Source organism: Sciurus vulgaris (genome assembly GCF_902686455.1).
Source record: "Sciurus vulgaris genome assembly, chromosome: 16".
NCBI classification, from domain to species: Eukaryota; Metazoa; Chordata; class Mammalia; order Rodentia; family Sciuridae; genus Sciurus; species Sciurus vulgaris.
The window spans coordinates 12,385,180-12,401,967 of NC_136477.1; the positions used below are offsets into that span (position 1 = coordinate 12,385,180).

The 16,788-nt window shown below is 57.3% G+C and overlaps 1 protein-coding gene across 1 annotated transcript; it reads right to left on the bottom strand.

Moving 5' to 3' along the window:
- Positions 1-999: 999 nt before the first annotated feature.
- On the bottom strand, positions 1,000-16,759 carry BRME1 (break repair meiotic recombinase recruitment factor 1). The gene is given in 10 exon segments (XM_079114939.1): positions 1,000-1,626; positions 1,792-1,884; positions 3,605-3,696; positions 5,687-6,645; positions 6,648-7,035; positions 8,832-8,936; positions 9,130-9,211; positions 12,230-12,404; positions 15,861-15,912; positions 16,418-16,759. Coding segments are annotated over 9 exon segments (2,076 nt in total). The 5' UTR covers positions 15,892-15,912; positions 16,418-16,759; the 3' UTR covers positions 1,000-1,475.
- Positions 16,760-16,788: the final 29 nt, after the last annotated feature.

Here is a 16,788-nt window from a genome sequence, read left to right on the forward strand (position 1 = left end):
CGCCGGAGGTCACGGGGGCAGGGAGTGGGACTGGCTGAGCAGGGATCCGGGCAGTGGAGGTCTTGATCCAGCGGGGGAGGGAGATCAGCTAGTCTCCTGGGGGTTGCCCGCTGGGGGCCCACCGCGTGTCCTGCTGGGCAGTGGCATTGGTGCCCAGGAAGCAGCACCTGGGTCCAGCCAATTGCCCCAGCCAGGGTTCCAGCCTCAGCCATCTGAGTCGCAGTGGGGTAGGAACTGGACTTGGAGGGCCCTCTTTTCCCCGGCTTTGGAACTTGAACAGGACCCAGGGTCACCCAGGAAGAGGCTTGGGGCGAGTGGGGATGGGTGCCAGCGTGCAGGGGACCGAGGAGACGCACAGGAGGCTGCCTAGTCTGCAAGGGTCTGTGAGCGATTTGGGGACACAACATACTTCACCCCCAGCTAAGGTGGACTGGTGGACTGCTTACTTCCTAAGCCTGAGCATCTGAGGCTGGGGACCTGGGCAGGTCAGGGTGTGTCCTGGGGGGCAGGGCCAGGAATGAAGCTACACATCCCCATCAGAAGCCAATGGTGCCCCCTGGCAGTGGCCTCCATGTACCCAGGGGAGGGGTGGACAAGGGAGGAAGGCCTCCCGGGAGCCTCCGGTAGGATACTCAGGTCAGGCTGCCCAGCATGCTGGACCCAGCCGGCTGGCAGGGCTCTCTGTAAGTGGGGTGACGGCAGCACCTGCAGCTGCCCCTAGCAACCGCCTGGCTAGGCTCCGGAGGCAGTTTGTCCCAGGCAAGATGGGCAGGGCCCCAGCCTCGCCCCAGTGGGGTGCCGCCCAGCCAGTTCTCCCAGAGACTGGACCCTGACACGTGCAAGCCCCTGGGGACCCCTTGACCTGTGTCCTAGCAGCAGCGTCCCCCCTTACCCTTACCTTGGCAGGGAGGCTGAGAAGTTAAAGTGGGAGGAAGAGGAGGTGGTAAGGGAAAGCGGTGCTCAGAGAGGCTCAAGGGCGGATGTCAAGGGACCGGAAATGCCTCCACCCCAACGGCAGGTCAGGAGGTCTCATGAAAGGACCGTTTATTACTGGTTTTCCCAGAAGAAATAAAATGGAAATTGGGGGAAAGTCTAAGATACAAGCAACAAAGGGAGCCCTTCTCTCCTGCAGGAGAGAAGCAAATTCTGAACCTACTGGAATCTTGGTTAAGGAGCTTAAATTTGCAAATGCAGATAAACATCTAGGTGCTGCGAGTGGGGGGTGCTGGGCCTGCTCCCACAGCCGCTTCCTGGAGCCCCGCTGCCAGGGCTTGGGGGAGCACAGGAGCTGTGACCCTGGCCAAGCAGGTGGTGCCTCCCAGCCGAGGGGAGCTTCTGGGGCTCAGCAGGACCCCCTGGAGAATATTGGAAGGAAACACCAGTGGCCCATGGGGGGCTGTCCCACGGGGAGACTGCTTCCAGGCCTTTAGCCGGCAACCAGGGTGCACAGGGAGCCTCTGGTCCCTGGCAGAGGCCTACAGGTCCCTCCAGGCCTGCTCCCCTCGGGGGAGGTTCCCAGCCCCCCTGGATGGGTAGGGCAGAGGGTTCTTCCCTGGCGGCTTTGCCTTCCGGGAGGTGAGGCGCTTGAAGGCTTCCAGGTCTCGGTGGGTGCTCATGATCAGCCGGCTGCAGCAGAGACAGGGAATGAGCACTGGGGCCCTGGTGGTCACCGTGGAACAGGGCTCCATGGCTCAGGCACGGAACCAACCCCAACGCGGCAGGTTGGGGCTGTGCAGCGCTCGCCCTGGGGTGGGGTTGGGGCGGGGGTGCAGTGGGTCTCCCTGGCCTTACTTAAGGTTGGAGAGTTCTACAACCAGGCCCCGCACGGTTCCCGTGGCGTCTGCCATCCTGCAGGCCTCATGGGCCTGGCCTCCCGCGCCGGGCCTGTTGGGAAGGAGGGGAGAGGAGCAGCTGGACCTTAGCAGTTCCCCAGCGCTCCCTGCCTGGCTCCCTGCGGGGCTCTGCCGGGTCCCTCCGTCTTCCACCTGTACGTTGCCTGCTGCCCGCTGCCCGCTGCCCGGCCCTGCTCATAGGCAGCCTGACGTGGGCGCTGGACCAGCCACCCCTCCCCTGCTGCCATCCTCGGGATGGGGCCTGGACGGCTGCCACTGCCTCCCCTGGCCCCTCAGCTGGTCCTGCAGCAGAAGCGGGTGGTGGAGATGTCCCTCCTGCTGCCCGCTGCCTCCCTGCTCTCTGCTCCAGCCACACAGGCCTCCCAGCCACCCCTGAGCACCTCCTAGCACTCTGGGATAGTCTTTCCAAATGTCCCTTCCTTGGTGGGGCTTTCCTGTGGCTGTGGCTAAACGTGACCCTCCCTGCTGCCACCTTCTCCCGGGCGCTCTGCCATCTGCCCTGCCCGACTTGCTTAGTCTCCCCTCTCCAGGGCTCAGGGCAGTTCACGGAAGAGCCGGCCTGGGCTCATCTGTGTCTGCAGGGGGATGGCCAAGCCACAGCACCCCCAGATGAGATGCTCTGGCCTGCAGATGTGGCAGGACAAGAGGGCCAGGCAGAGGAGCAGGGGCCTCCCTGGGTGGGCTGGGTGGCTCTGCTGGCCTTGGTCAGTAGCTCTCCGGTCTCGAGCCCCCACCACCCCGACTTGCTCACACCTGTGTGGTTACCCAGGGTGCCTGGCCTCTGGGTCTCATTCAGCCCTGGCCCCAGGGCCCTCCTGGGGGCTTCTGGACATCCCTGAGGGGTTTATATTGGCTCAGTGAAGCTGCTGGAGATTGAGGCATGAAATCTCCCTCCTGTTCAGAGTGGGGCCACTGTGACCCAACCACGCTGGTCCACCCACAGGGGTGTGTGTGTGTGGTCACAATCTCCCAGGAGGTAAGGGGTGTACAAGGGCGAGAGGCTGGGACCTGGCCACTCTGGGACGAGGAAGGAGGGAGGAGAAGAGGACAGGCAGGGAGGAGGGGGAAGAGGAGGAGGAGGACGTCGATGGGAGGAGGACGGGTGGGGGTGGGGCAGGACAAATGAGGCCAAGGGCTGCATCCCTGACCTTCCACACCCGCCAGAAAACTTGGCTGTCAGTAACTGACAAGCCTCTGCGGAGAGGCAGGTTCGAGTACACGGCCACAGGAGAGGATGGCTGCCGCAGCAGGGCAGTGGGGGCAGTGTGAGAGGGAAGGGCCGTGGAGGCTGGGGGGCACAGGGACCCCCGACACAATGTTGGCTGCAGGGAAGTGCACCTGTGGTCTGCAAGATGGAGGTGCCACCTGGGGGGCCGGGCCAGGCGGGAGGCCCTGGAGTGCCACCCAGTGCCAGGACTGGGAACAGCCCAAGGCCCTCAGTCTGCCCAGGTCCCTCCTACCACAAGGGACCTCGGGAGTCATGCCCGTCCTAACAGACCCACACGCACAGGGCTGGAGGCCTATGCCAGGGCCCAGGACCCTGGGGTCCCAGGGAAGGGCAGGGCTCGATGCAGACTGCTGGCCACCCCTCTCCACTTGGGGGGAGCAGAGGACACCAGCAGTTTGAAAGATGGGGCCTAGCTCCCTCCTGGATCGAGGGCTGGGAGACCCAGCAAGGGGGGGGGTCAGGGTACACTCTGTTACCCTGGCTGGCCAGGCAGGACCCTGGGTCCTGCACCTCCCACGCCTACCTCTGCTGGACCTCGGCCACCACAAGGTCTCCTCTGGCACGTGGGCTGGGGTCAGGCCAGCAGAGGCCTGACTTACTCCCTGCAGGAAAACCCTGGAAAGAGAGCGACGTATGGAGGGCAAGACCAACACGGTAGAGGGCAAGCACAGTCACACCGGGGACCTCAGGCTTGTCCTTGGCCGGCTGGGACTCCTGCAGAGGAAAGGTGGAAGCGGGCCCAGCCCTCCGTCCTGTTCTGGGTGGGGGCGCTCCACCAGGGAGGCCCGTCCTGGGCAGCTGCGTGTCCCGAGCGCCCGACTCAGGCAGCCCTGTGGAGGCTCCCGCTTGGCTGCAGGGGCCACGTGCATCCTCCTGAGAAGAGGTGTTGCCAGTCTCTCAAGGGAGAAGCTCATCACGAAGAGGGGAAGCCAGGGAGCCCCTGAGATCCAAGAGCAGAAACCTCGGTGGCCGTTTAATTTTTGTGGAAAATGTCAACCTGGTGACATGTTCTCTCCCAAAAGGCAAAGAGGCTGAGGTGGTCTGCAGTTTGAGACCTGGAGCTCTGCTGGTGACCTCCAGGAATTCCCTCTGACAGGGTGTGTGTCCACGCCACTGTGAGGTCAGTAGACGGCCTCTGCTACTGCTCTCTCCGTGAGTTTTGCTTTGTCCCCAGGTGTCCCCACCCATGCCAGGGAACACGGCCTCTGCCTTCCTGCCAGGGGCCATCCATGTCCTTCCTGTGGGAACCTGCTTGGTGGCTGGGTCGCCCTGACTTGCTGGGAACGCCCGGTATCAAGACCAAACACGCCCAGGCGACAGGCAGCCCAGCTGGGGCAGCACGGCTCCCAAGTGGGCACTGCCCGCCATGTCTGACCACTTCGGCCATCTGCCCAGGATCCGTCCCCACGATCCTGCCCCCACCACCTGGTGCCGGGGTAGTACCACACACGCTGAGCGCGCTCTCCAGAGGCCACACCGCACCGCAACCCCACCCTAGAGGCCCCTTCTTTAGCTGTGGACCAAATGAAGCCCTTGCTTGTGTTCTGCCTGCGTCTTGGGGAACGTTCTTCACATGTCAAATGGTCCAGTGCAGAGAACTGGCCAGGGGACGCAGGTGGGAATCGGCTGTACGTCCCTGGGGCAGGGAGCCTCGGGTCTGTTCACTGGCACCCCAGCACGTGGCAGGCCCTTGAAAGTACACACTGAGTGAGGGTTTTGAAACATCTCAGTAGGGGCCTGGGGGTGCAGCTCAGGTGGAGAGCACTTGCCTAGTGTGCCCAAGACTCTGGGTTCCATCCCCGCCACAAAAAAGAAAAAAAAGTCTTGTCAGGGTCAGCCAAGGAAACGCAGGCCAGCGTCTGGGAAGCAAACAGGTCCACATTCCAGGACACGTGGCTGAGGTGCATTTTAGATCAGGTAGACCAAGATGCCACCCCAGGCTCCTCCCCTCGGGGCTGCCTGCTGCGTCTCTGCTGCAGGCAGCGTGTGGGAAGGGAACCAGCCACCTCCCAGGGCGTGGCTGTAGCTCTTGGCTGGGCTCAGTGTGCCAGCAGCTGGGGATGCTGCCCTTCCCCCAGGAGGGCAGGGTGGATCAGGGCAGCCACCTGCCCGGACAGGTGGCCATGAATGGGATCAGCAGCCAAAAGGAAGTATGGCCCTTCCCAGGACTCCCGCAGGAAGCACAGCACTCGTGTCTTGCAAAGAGCCCCATCGAGGCCCTCGGGAGTGAGCGCCCCCCAAGGCCAGCTGAGGACACTGGCGTCTTCAGGTCATCCTCCTGGTCCTCTGCCCTCAAGAACACCTTGGGAGCCAGGAGTCGGGCAGGTGCTGAAGGGTGGACTGGGTGGGCACGATGCTGCCCAGGCCTAGCACACCTGGGGCTCCAGTTCAGGTGGGGGAGGCCCCGGGCTGACAAAGTCCCTGTCTGTCGCCGCCCTGGGGCCCTCAGAATGGCAGTTCTGCCCTTTCTGGAAAACCGCAGGCACTGCAGCTGTGACCCAAATCCCCGGATTCCCGTGCTAGGTTAACCGAACACCACCCTGAGCCCGCCGCCGCTCCCCAGCACAGGGTGCGCTGGAATGTCTGCGATAGCTGACGTGCTTACCTGCTCAGGTGGGGCTTCAGAGTCGGGGACGTCCAGGGCATCCTGCATCTGACTGTCTGGCAGGAAGTCGAGCTCCATGTCTGGGGACTCCCGCCACTCGGCCTGGTCTGAGGATGCGGGAGGATGTCGGGGCCGGCTTGCTGGGTCTGCAGAGGCGTCTGGGTTGCCCGGGTGGGCCCTGGCCTCCTGGGGAGGGCCATCCACTGTGTCTGTGAGCTCCAGCAGACCAGAGGCTCGGAGGGACAGGCTGAGCACCTTCAGGACCTGTCCAGAGCCCTGGCTGCCTAGCCCGGCTGCCTGTGCGTCTCCCTGCCTGTCTGGCTGTGTGCCAGAAGACCGTATGCACAGCTGTCCTGGCCCCTCTGGGACAGGGCCGGGCCCCTGTATCTGACTGATGTCTGGACCCATCTCCAGGGCTAGATGGCCAGAATCCTTAGCACACACTGTGGGCTCTCGGTTCCCAGAAGCTGGAGCCAGGAACACTAGCGGGCTCAATGGCGAGCCACACTGGGGATCACCTTCGACTCCTAGGTCTCCTCTGCCCGTTGAGGGCTCCTCAGCAAGAGGCACAGGGTCCAGCTTGGCCCCACTGTAGCCTCTGCCGGGAGAGGCAGGCAGCCTGGGGTCAGCCTGTCTGTCTGGTCTGGCCACCTCTGGGGCTCTCTGTTCCATCTCAAGGGGGTCCGCGCTCATGTCTGTGGTGACGACAGTCCCAAGGGAAGTGCATCCTGGGCTGCTGCAGCTCTGCTCTGCTTCTCTGCCTGTCCCGCCAGGTATCTGCCCGGGGTCAGGGAGGTCCTGGGCCACACACCATGTCTTCAGGGGTGGAGTGGCGGGGCTCAGCGCCTGAGCAAGGCCCAGGGCAGAAGCAGGCACTGGAGTGCTGGGGCTGCTGGCTCCTCCTTCCTTGGGCACCCTGGGCAGGTCGGCCCCTGCCCCGCCCTGGGCACCTCCCTCCTGGGGGCTCCTCTGTCTGGCTCCTCCTCCTCAGTACCACTGCCTGGCAGGCCGTTCTGGCCACGATCACCTAGAACCCAAGCCTTCTCTGTCCCGGGACTGCTGCTCTCTGGGTTCCCACCTTCCAGCATGTTGCTCCTTTGCTCCAACTGGGGGTCTTGGCTGGCTCTCTCTGAGTGGACGGGCCCCGTTCCCCCTTCTGGAGAGAACAGGGGCTGAGAATGCCCCCTGCCAGGCACGGGTGTCCCGAGGCTCTGCCCCCTCAGCTGGGAGCGGGTGCTGTCTGCCTGTGTCTGCCTCCCAGGTCCCCTGGCCTCCTGCAGAGCGAGCCCCGGAGACTCCTGCAGCAGCAGGCTCCCCACCTGCTGGGCACCGGGCTCTGGCAGTGTTTCCTGTGGGGAGAGAGAGATTCAGCCACAGGGCTTTCGATGACCAAGCGCTTTGAAGGTCTTTCTAGTTGTTGGTGCCCGTCCAAGGCCTCAGACGCTGCACCCGCCGCTGTGTACCATGGGCACCAGTACCAGCGCAGCGCAGAACCTTGTGCTGGGGGCTGGAGAGCAACCGGAAACACAGAAACCTCTCCTTCCACCAGTCCTTCTGGGCAGCACTGAGCCCTCAGGAAGATCAGGGAGGTAGGGCTAGGGTGGAGCGCTGGCCTACAGCGCATGCAGCCCGAGTCCCAGCACCACAGAAATTGGCAATTTTAAAAGGACTGATTACATGTTGAAATAATAGCATTTTGGACCTATTAGCTTAAATAAACTATATCATTAAGATACATAAGTTCTGGTAAGACACATGTGACGTTTCCCTGCCAGCCTGTGCCACTCATCTTCATTCCCAGCACTGGGGATGGAACTCAAGGCCGCATGACACTGGACAAGTTGCCCCAATGATAGCGCCTCACGTGTCTCAAGGACGAGGCCACCACCCAGACAACGCGGCTAGGACCCATCAGTCTGGTTCACGTCCGTGTGGCCAATTTGTAGAGTTCTCCTGCTCACGGAAGGTTGTGTCAACAGACGGATCGCTCCTAACATTGTGGGGACCCCTTCATGCAAGCTGCTCTTCACACTGCACCCCCATGCCCTGTCCATTCGTCTCTGATCCCGGCAACCAGGAATCTGACCTCCACCCCTGTCATCTCCTTTTTGGTGCTTCTGGTCCTGGGGATGGAACCCAGGGGCCCTTTGCCACTGAACTACATCCCTAGCCTTTTATGTTTACTGTTGCTGAGGGTCTTGTTTAGGCTGACCTAGAACTCCTGATCCTCCTGCCTCAGTCTCCCAAGTTGCTGGGATTGCAGGCGTGCACCACCGCACCAGCTATAATCTCTTGTACTTTTCTGCAGGGCTGGGAACAGAAACCAGGGTCTCTCAGGAAACTGCTAGGCAAGTGCCCTGCCACTGAGCCCCAGCCCACCTCCATCACCTTCATGTCTGTCAGTGAACTGCCACATGCAGCCTCTCAACGTTGGCTCACAGGACCCCACACAACCCCGGGAAGTCCATCCAAGTTGTTCTACATGTCGCCGTTTAGCTTGGTCCTTTTTACTGCGAGTCGTGGCCTGGCAACCGCTCCTACCCTGAAGATTATCTGGGTGCTCCCAGTTTGGGGTGACCACAAACAGCTGCTGTGAGTGCCCGCCACCCACTTTCTCAGGGGCCTGTGTTGCCAGACATTGTCTCATACAGAATTCAGGACCCCTGACTTGCGCAAAAGCCCTGAGAAGCGAAGCAGAGTGCTTCAGCGGGGAGCAGGTGCCCCTAGACTCAATGTTCCCACACAACTGGGGCAAGAGGGCCCTGGCTCCTCGCTGTGGTGCAGGCACAGCTGTCCCGCCTCCAGAGGCCTGCAGACGGCAGCTCCACCCCACGCTGACCACGGGGGCAGAGGTGTGGACTAGGCGCCGCCAAGGAGTACCGAGGTCAAGGAGGCCAGGTGGCTACACGTGAAGCTGGCCGGGTGGCGCACGCCTGTGAGCCCCACTCCTCAGGAGGGTGGGCGGGAGGATCGCAAGTTCGAGGTCAGCCTGGGCAACCGAGTGAGCCCTGCCCTGTGATGGGATGTAGCCCACGGTGGAGCACTTTCCAGGTGTGTGCCCAGCCCCGGGTTCAGTCCCGTTTGGCTGAACAAGGGCAGAGGCCATACGGGTGCAGAGCTCCACAGGCGACTTCGAGGGTCTTACCAAGCTAACAGCCCCAGGCTCAGGGTCCTCTTCCCTCGTTTCTGCTCTTCTTGTCCCTGTTTTCCTGGGCTTTGCAAACTGGGGGACAAATCTTCCAACCGAGTTCTGTAGGTTGAGTGCAAGCAGCAGCAATGCAGGAGGATGAGGCCTTGACAACGGCAGCCCCACCTGTCCCTCAAATGTGGCTCTCGCCCCGCCCTCCAGCCCAGGGGGCCGTGAGTGGCTGACGTGGACTAGACGCACAACGGTGCCTCAGCAGAGTCTCCTATACAGGCAGGAAATGATCAAAGAGGCTCACCTGGGAAGGGGCAAGAGGAACTGGCTCCCTTTCTGGCTGCCTGAGGAGCCTAGGGGCAGCTCCCGCTTCCTCATGGGGAGAGCTGGTGGAAAAAGACAAAATGGAGGTCATCCGTCTACAGGACCGTCCCTTCACATAGCAGGACAAAGGGAGAGTAAACCCAAAGGAACAGAGGCCCTGGGGCCCTGCCTGCAATCCCAGATGCTTGGGAGGCAGAGACAAGAGCACCCTGAGTTTGAGGCACCCTGAGTCTGAGGCCAGCCTGGCAACTTAGCAGGATCCTGTCTCAAAGAAAGAAAATAATAACAAAGGATGGGATGGATGAGGGAACCAATGGGTATGGAAATGTGGCTCATCCACGCAACAGAATGTCACTCAGTCGTAAAAGGAGTAGGATTCTGTCATCTGCAGCAGCATGGACAGCTAGAGGACGTCATGTTGAGTGGAGTAAGTTGGGCACTGACAAATGCGACATGGAATCACACTGAGAGCTAAAAACACTGTCATAGAAGCAGAGAGTAGAGTGGTTACCAGCACCTGGGAAGGATGGAGGGGAAGGACAGAGGATGGCCCACAGGCACAGGGGTGTAGGAGACCGGAGGAAAAACCACCACGGGGCCACCCGAGGAGGAGCGACTTCTAGTGCTCGGTAGCACAGTGGGAGGGCGACTAGGGTTGACGACAAAAAACTGTATTTCAACACAGCTACTAGAGGATCCCGAATGTTCCTAACGCAAAGAAACGACATCTGGTGACGATGCACTAATGGTGCTGACCTGAGTGTACTGTCCATATATGCTGAAACACCACTGTACACCTCTGAACACAACGGTCGTGTTGCTTAAAATCATAGAAAATAAAATGTGGCTCAGTGATGTACTTGCCTAGCATATGTGAGCAACACACACACAGAAGAAGGGAAGGAAGGAAGGAAGGAAGGGAGGGAGGGAGGGAGGAAGGAAACTTAAATTTGGGTTGTTCTGACAAGATTTCTTTTCTCCACACAATTTTTTTTTCTTAGTGGTGCTGGAGATTGAACCCAGGGCCTTGCACGCGCTAGGCAAGTGCTGTCCACTGAGCTGCATCTCCAACCCTCCACGTAAATACTTTAAGCTGTTTGTTTTATGTAGTTCTATTCTGTGTATTTTCCTGTGTGTGTGAAACCTTTTTAAAAATACATTTAAAGGGGCTGGGGTTGTGGCTCAGTGGTAAAGCACTCGCCTAGCACGTGTGAGGGCCTGGGTTCAATCCTCAGCACCGCATGTAAAGAAAGAAAGAAAGAAAATAAAGGTATTGTGTCCACCTACAACTGAAAATATCAAAAACAAACAAAAAGAAAGGGCGGGCACCCCACAGCACCCATCACCCCGTGGACGCACGGGGTGCAGGGCAACATCAGTGCCACCTTCAGGTCTCTCTGGAGGACACAGCAGGCTGCTGAGAAGCACCCTCAGCAAGGCTATGATGACCACCCGTGCACACACCCCAGAGAGCAGCTCTGTCAAGCTGACCACACGCCTCGGTTCTTTAAGAATATTCTTTTTAGCTGTAGGTGGACCCAATACCTCTATTTATTTACTTGCACGTGGTGCTGAGGGTGGAACCCAGGGCCTCCCGTGGGCTGGAGCCCCAGCCCCGCTGCACACGCCTTCGTTTCTCCCTCAGGACAGCTGACTATCCAACCCGCAAGGCCACTGCTGAGGACTCAGCCAGCAGCAGTCCTGCGTCCCCCACTCCAGTTCCCCGTCCTACTCTGCCGGCCTCACATGGACAGTATTCTGGGCCCTCACCAATCGTGGATTGAGAATGTCATACTGAACATGTGCAGACGTGCTCTTGTCATTAATCCCTGAACATGAACATGACAACCATCCACATGAAGCACTGGGCCTGTTACGTGGGGGACTGGAGCACTGTCTGACTTGGTGCCTGCGTGGGTCCTGGGTGATGGCTGCGTGCGGATCGATCCCACGGGCAGACTGAGCTGTTGTTGAGCTTCTTTTTCCCACCAGCTAATATAGTTGTTGAAAGCATAAGGGAACCAAAAAGCCATATGGCTGAGGGCACAGGAAATGGGCCCAGCCAGAAGCAGGGCCTTGGGCCAGTCACGTGATCTCTTTCAGCTCTCAGGGACCTCACCTGGAAGTTGGGGATAAAAAACATATTTCAAGGGGAATGAAGGGAGGGGATGGGGTATGGGGGAAGGAAGGACCATAGAGAGAAAGACATTACTGCCTCATGTTCATATATGGCTGCATGACTGCTGTGATCCTAAATTCGTATAATGAGGAAAAGGAGGGATTGCACTTCATTTACCTATCACCTATCAAGATGTATAAATGCATTCTACTGTCATGTACAATCAGAACAAAATAAATTTTTAAAAATAATTTTAAAAATAAAATAAAAACTAAGGAAATCTGAGTGAACTACAGGCTTTAATTTAAAAATATAGCAATAATGATCCGTGAATTATATCGGATTTAAAAACCCACATTTCGCAGTACCTTGCAGATTTACAAGCTGACGTGCGAAAGGTGCTTGCGAGCCTCTGACAATTGCTGCCTTCTCGTCAGGCAGTGCATCACGGTTCAGCCTTCCTTCTTTTTTCTTTTTTGTGATTCTGAGGATGCAACCCAGGGGTGCTCTACCCCTGAGCTACAGCCCCAGTCCTTCTTATGTTGAGACAGGGCCTCGCTAAGTTGCCCAGGCTGGCCTTGACCTCGTGATCCTCCTGCCTCAGCCTCCTGAGTGGCTGGGGTTACAGGCGTGCACCCCTGCACCCAGCTCCCATACCTTCTTTATGAGGGAGGAGACAGAACAAGAACAAATAGGGATTTGACCACTAAACAGAACAGCAAGTCGCACTCTGTAACCTTGAACAATTTAATCTTTCTGTGCCCGTGGTTAAAAGAGCGACTTTTTTCACCAGTGAGGAAAGCCAGAAGAAGCAAGATCCCGTGGCCCTGAGTGCCAAGAGAGGGGTCATGGCGCTGGACAGGTCATCCTGGTCCACTCCCTTCTGCAGCCTCGCCTGCAGGGCTGCCATGCTGTCAAGTGGCAGTGGGGGACAGCTCATGGAATGTTCCAAGTCACCTACCTGCGGATGGCCCCTCCTAGTTCCTCCCTGCTCAACTCTGCAAAGGCGGTGGGTCCTGAGCCGTCTTCGAACTCTTCAGGGTGGTGCAAGGGGCCTGACTGGGAACTCCGCGGGCCCCCCTGACAGTGTCCCAGCCTGGGGTTCTTTGGGGGTTTCGGAGGACGGAGTCCTTCTCCTGGTTTAGAGACAGAGGGAGATAAGGGCTGGGGCATGCTGGGAGCATGCACTGTCGCGGCCGGGATACACGCATGTGGGCTGCTGCTGTACCGCAAGTGGCCAGGCTTGTCCTGAGGGCACGAGACCCTGCCCTGAAGCCTGCCTCCCGAGAGGAGAGGGGACCTGTCCACGGGACCTACTCATTTACATGGTCGTGTGGCTCTGACCAATGGCCTGGTCAGGACTGAGACCCAGTCTTGAAGTGGTCTGTCTCCACAACACATGGGACAACCTTGCCAGACACCTCTCTCTCCAGGGGGAGGTGAGCGGTATGTGGCAGGTCCCGAGGCAGAGTGGCTGTCCCTCACTTCTTAGAGCCCTCCCCGTCCAGCCCACGGCTCTCTACTATTCACTTGGTAGCTCTTCTGGAAGCATCTGGGGTTCAAGGTCATGTCTTGTCTCCCCCATGATGGGCTGCATGTAAGAAGCAGCCCTGTGTCACCCTTATCCCAAGTGCCTTGAGGATGTCCTGGACATAGTTGGTGCTCAATAAACACACAGAAGACCAAATGAGCACAGGCAGAAACACCCATCTTCAGAGGCAGATGAGACTAAGTCATGGACCATTTTTTTCCTGGAGACACCTGCAGAATATCTGTCCTAGGAAAAATGGAACTGAGGGGCACAGGGTGCTAGAGAGGGTGCTGCCTTGGCCACCTCTCGGGTCCTTGCATCTCTGCATTTCTTTCCCCATCGCTGAAAGCAACTGGGCTATGTCCTTTTCTTGCTCAATGGTCTGAAGGTACTTGTCAGTATCCGTTGAAGGAATCCCCCTTTACACAGAAACTGCCAATCATGGCTTGCTTGTGAGACCTCCCTGCTCCTAGGCCCATCCTAGTCCTGCATTCAATGAGTGGGTGTAGATTAGATTGAATTTCACAGCAGATGCTGTCCTAAGAACTTGGGTGTTGGACTTCAAGGTAGCGGACCTCAGTGATCCCATCTTAGAGATGAGGAAGTCGAGGCCAAGGAACCAAGACAGGGATGCAGTCCAACTCCAGAGGCTGCACTGAGGAGTCCCTGAGTGTTTATGGAGCACCCACCATGATCGGGGCTCTGACCAAGCAGGGAGAGCAAAAAGCAAAGCAAACCCAGGTGTTGCCTTCCCGAGTTCAATCAGAGAGATGCTCTTCAAAATCAGTTCCACCCCCACCTACACATTCCGTAGAAGCCCATTGCTGGGGTCCTCCACAGTCCTGAGTTTATGCTCCCCTAAACCACGCAACTCTCCAGTATGGGGATGGAGTCCAGGGCCTGCGCGTGCTAGGTAAGCGCTTATCACCGAGCCACACCCCTAACCCTAGGCTACTTTCTTCTTATTGCTCTGGTTCAGGTGAGCCCACTGAAAACTCCATCCCTGTGCTGTGTATTTGATGAGCTCTCTCAGGGAGAAGCACTTTCCTTCCCCACCACCACTAGACATGGAGGGTCCCCCAGCTGGAACTGAGTCTGCAGTACCCTATGATCTCATCCTTGCCCCACCCGGCCCCACTCAGGTGCCCACTTCAATAAACTATTAACCACTGGGAAGCTTCCTATGGACACTTCTCATACAAACATGTTCCCGCCTTGTGGTCTGACAGAAAAGGAAAGGGAGAAAAAAAAAGAAAAAATGCAGTTTTGTTTACTTGGTTCCTTAAGACTGATTCCCAAACATTAGCTTGCTTGGCTGATTCAATGGACATTTGTACCAAATAAAAAGCAAAAACATCAACAGAAGAGAAGAGCCTCCCGTTTCCTTCCTGTGGTCTGTTCCCATGGGACTAATCAAGATAAAATAAGGCAGAACCTTGTGTTCAATACCGAAGGCTGGAGACGCAGGGACGAAAAGGCCTCTTTCACTACCTGCCAGGATCTTTTTTCCACCCCATCTGTGGACACACAGCAAGAGCTGTCCAGGGCCAGCCCAGAGGTCCACTGAGCTGGGGAGTCCTCTGCCAAGACAGGCCCCAAATGACCTGCCATGGGTGAGCCTCACTGTCCCCAGCTTTCTCTCCACGGTCAGAGAAAATCCTGTGCCTCCAAAGGAGCCTGTTGCTCATCTCCGCACAAAACATGTTCAATCTATTGACCGTTTATTTTTTGTCCCAACACCTCAGGGAAAAAAAGGAACATAATGCTTTAAGGTCACCAATTGCTAAGTAAAAATATTAGTTCCAAATGTTTAAGAAATTAAGTTACCTTAGACAATGACAGGGAAATGTAGTCATCCAGGCAATATTGGGTGTTTCTTTCCGGTGAAGAAACTGTTTTGTGTTTTCAGTGCTGGGGATGAACCCAGGGCCTTGTGCACACTAGGGAAGCGCTTTACCACTGAGCCACAGCCAAGCAACTTAGTAAGACCCTGCCTCAGAAAGGAAAAAAAAAAGGGGAGAGGGGGCTGGGGAGACAGCTCAGTTGGTGAAGTGCTTGCCTCACGTGCACAAGGCCCTGGGTTCAATTCCCAGCACCACAAAAAAAAAATAATAATAATAAAAATAAAAAATAAATAATTTAAAAATATAAACTTTTTTTGAAAAAGGTCAAAGAATGCAGCTCAAAGACGAGCATCCCTGAGTTCAATTCCCTAGTACCCCTCCCCTGCCAAAAAGTCTGCAAAAACAGTCATTGACGGCACCGTACACATGCGTGTACTCCTTCAGGTGTTTCCCGTCCTTCACAAATGCTAATCCATATGGGAGTTCTAAGGCACTCTCAGTAAACATTTGTGTCTGGATCACTCTGCACTGTAGGGGATTGTCCTGGCCATTATAGAGTGGCAGCCCTTGCTTCCACCCCCTAGATGCCAGTATCACCTGCTCCACGCAAACCAGTTGTAAAAATAAAAAAGGTCTCAACAACTGTCCCCTGAGGAGCAAAATCTTCCTTCCCAGAAACACTGCTCTGAAAGTGTTTATTATTTCCAGTTTACAAAACGGTGAAACTAAAGCAGAGTAAATCATTCACCTCACAAAGTGAAGGGAGCTAGGATGACCCCAGATTTTTGGCCCCAGAGTGAAATTTGGCCATACATCAGATGGCCTTGCAGCACACAAGTTCTATGCTGGGGTCCTCCCTGCGAGTGGCTGTACCGCTGCTCTGAAGCCTGGCCGGTAATCTCTAGGCCCCCGGAACCAAGAGGCTGGTGGAAGTGCCACAGAACTTCCACTTTTTATTTCATTCCTTTCTCCATAATTTTGATTTTTCTCATTTGGCTATATTAAATCGTCTTTTAAGAAACTTGGGGGCAGTCATGTTAGTATTTCTACAACAAATAAGTCAATCTTCCTCCTACAAGCAGAACCAGCAATCAAGACGTGCCAACTTGGACTTGGGGTGTAGCTCGGTGGTGGCGCACTTCCCTAGCACGCAGGAGGCCCTGGGTTCATCAGCAACCTCTGTCCCCCAACAGATCCAACTCCAATGAACCAAATACCTGAGGTCCGAGGCTTCCTCCTCTTACTCATTTTATTTTTTTCTTGAGAAATCTGTGAACAGACAAAACCTCCCGTTGTTACAAGCAGTCCCTGTCCCTGTCTACATCCAGTGGTCTTGGTTGAGGGCAGAGAATCCCCCCTCCCCCACCCAGGCCCACCTGGCTGCCCCCATGGCCCATGACTGGGCCCCAGGAGGACACAGGGTCACAGTCACCTTGGGCCATGGCCCGGTAGGAATTCGCACTGCCCCAGTCTGCAGAGACTGCCCATCTTCTGCCCAGAGTCTGAGAGTCACCCGGGTTGGGAGGAAAACCAAGGCAAGCCCTGCGGACCCCAGCTCAGGTTGGGGACCTCCTTTGCCGCCCCAGCCTGAGGCATTTGAAGACCTTCGAGAGACACTGGAAGACTTCGAAGAAGCCATTTGGACCCTACAAGGCGACACGGCAACTTTAGAGGAGCCGCCTGGGGACCTCAGGGAATGCTGGGGCTTTGGAGGGGCAGCAGTGGACAAAGGTCAACTGCTTCCAGCCTTGGGGGCCAGGCAAGCCAAACCGACCTGGGCCGCCGAAGTCGTCAAAGTCCCTCTGTGCTTGGCAGGAACGGGTCTGCCTGGATCTGATGGGAACACGTCGCTTGACTTATTTGCGTTACGTGTTTTTATTTATTTATTTAGCCCCCAAGGAAACGGCAACACTGGCCCTCAAGGAGACCTGGTGGCCGGAGTCTGAAGCAGGGGAGTCCGGACGCCTGAGGCCCCGGCTCCCCGAGACCAGCCCCACAGTAACACTACTTAAGCCACCAAAAGGTGAGGACTCCGCAGACCAGAAGCTCTGGCTGTCGGACTTTTCAGAATCACAGGACCGCCTGCGCCACTCAAACCTGCGCACGCCGGCTCTCTTTCCCGCGCCCCGCGAGGCCCCGCCCCGC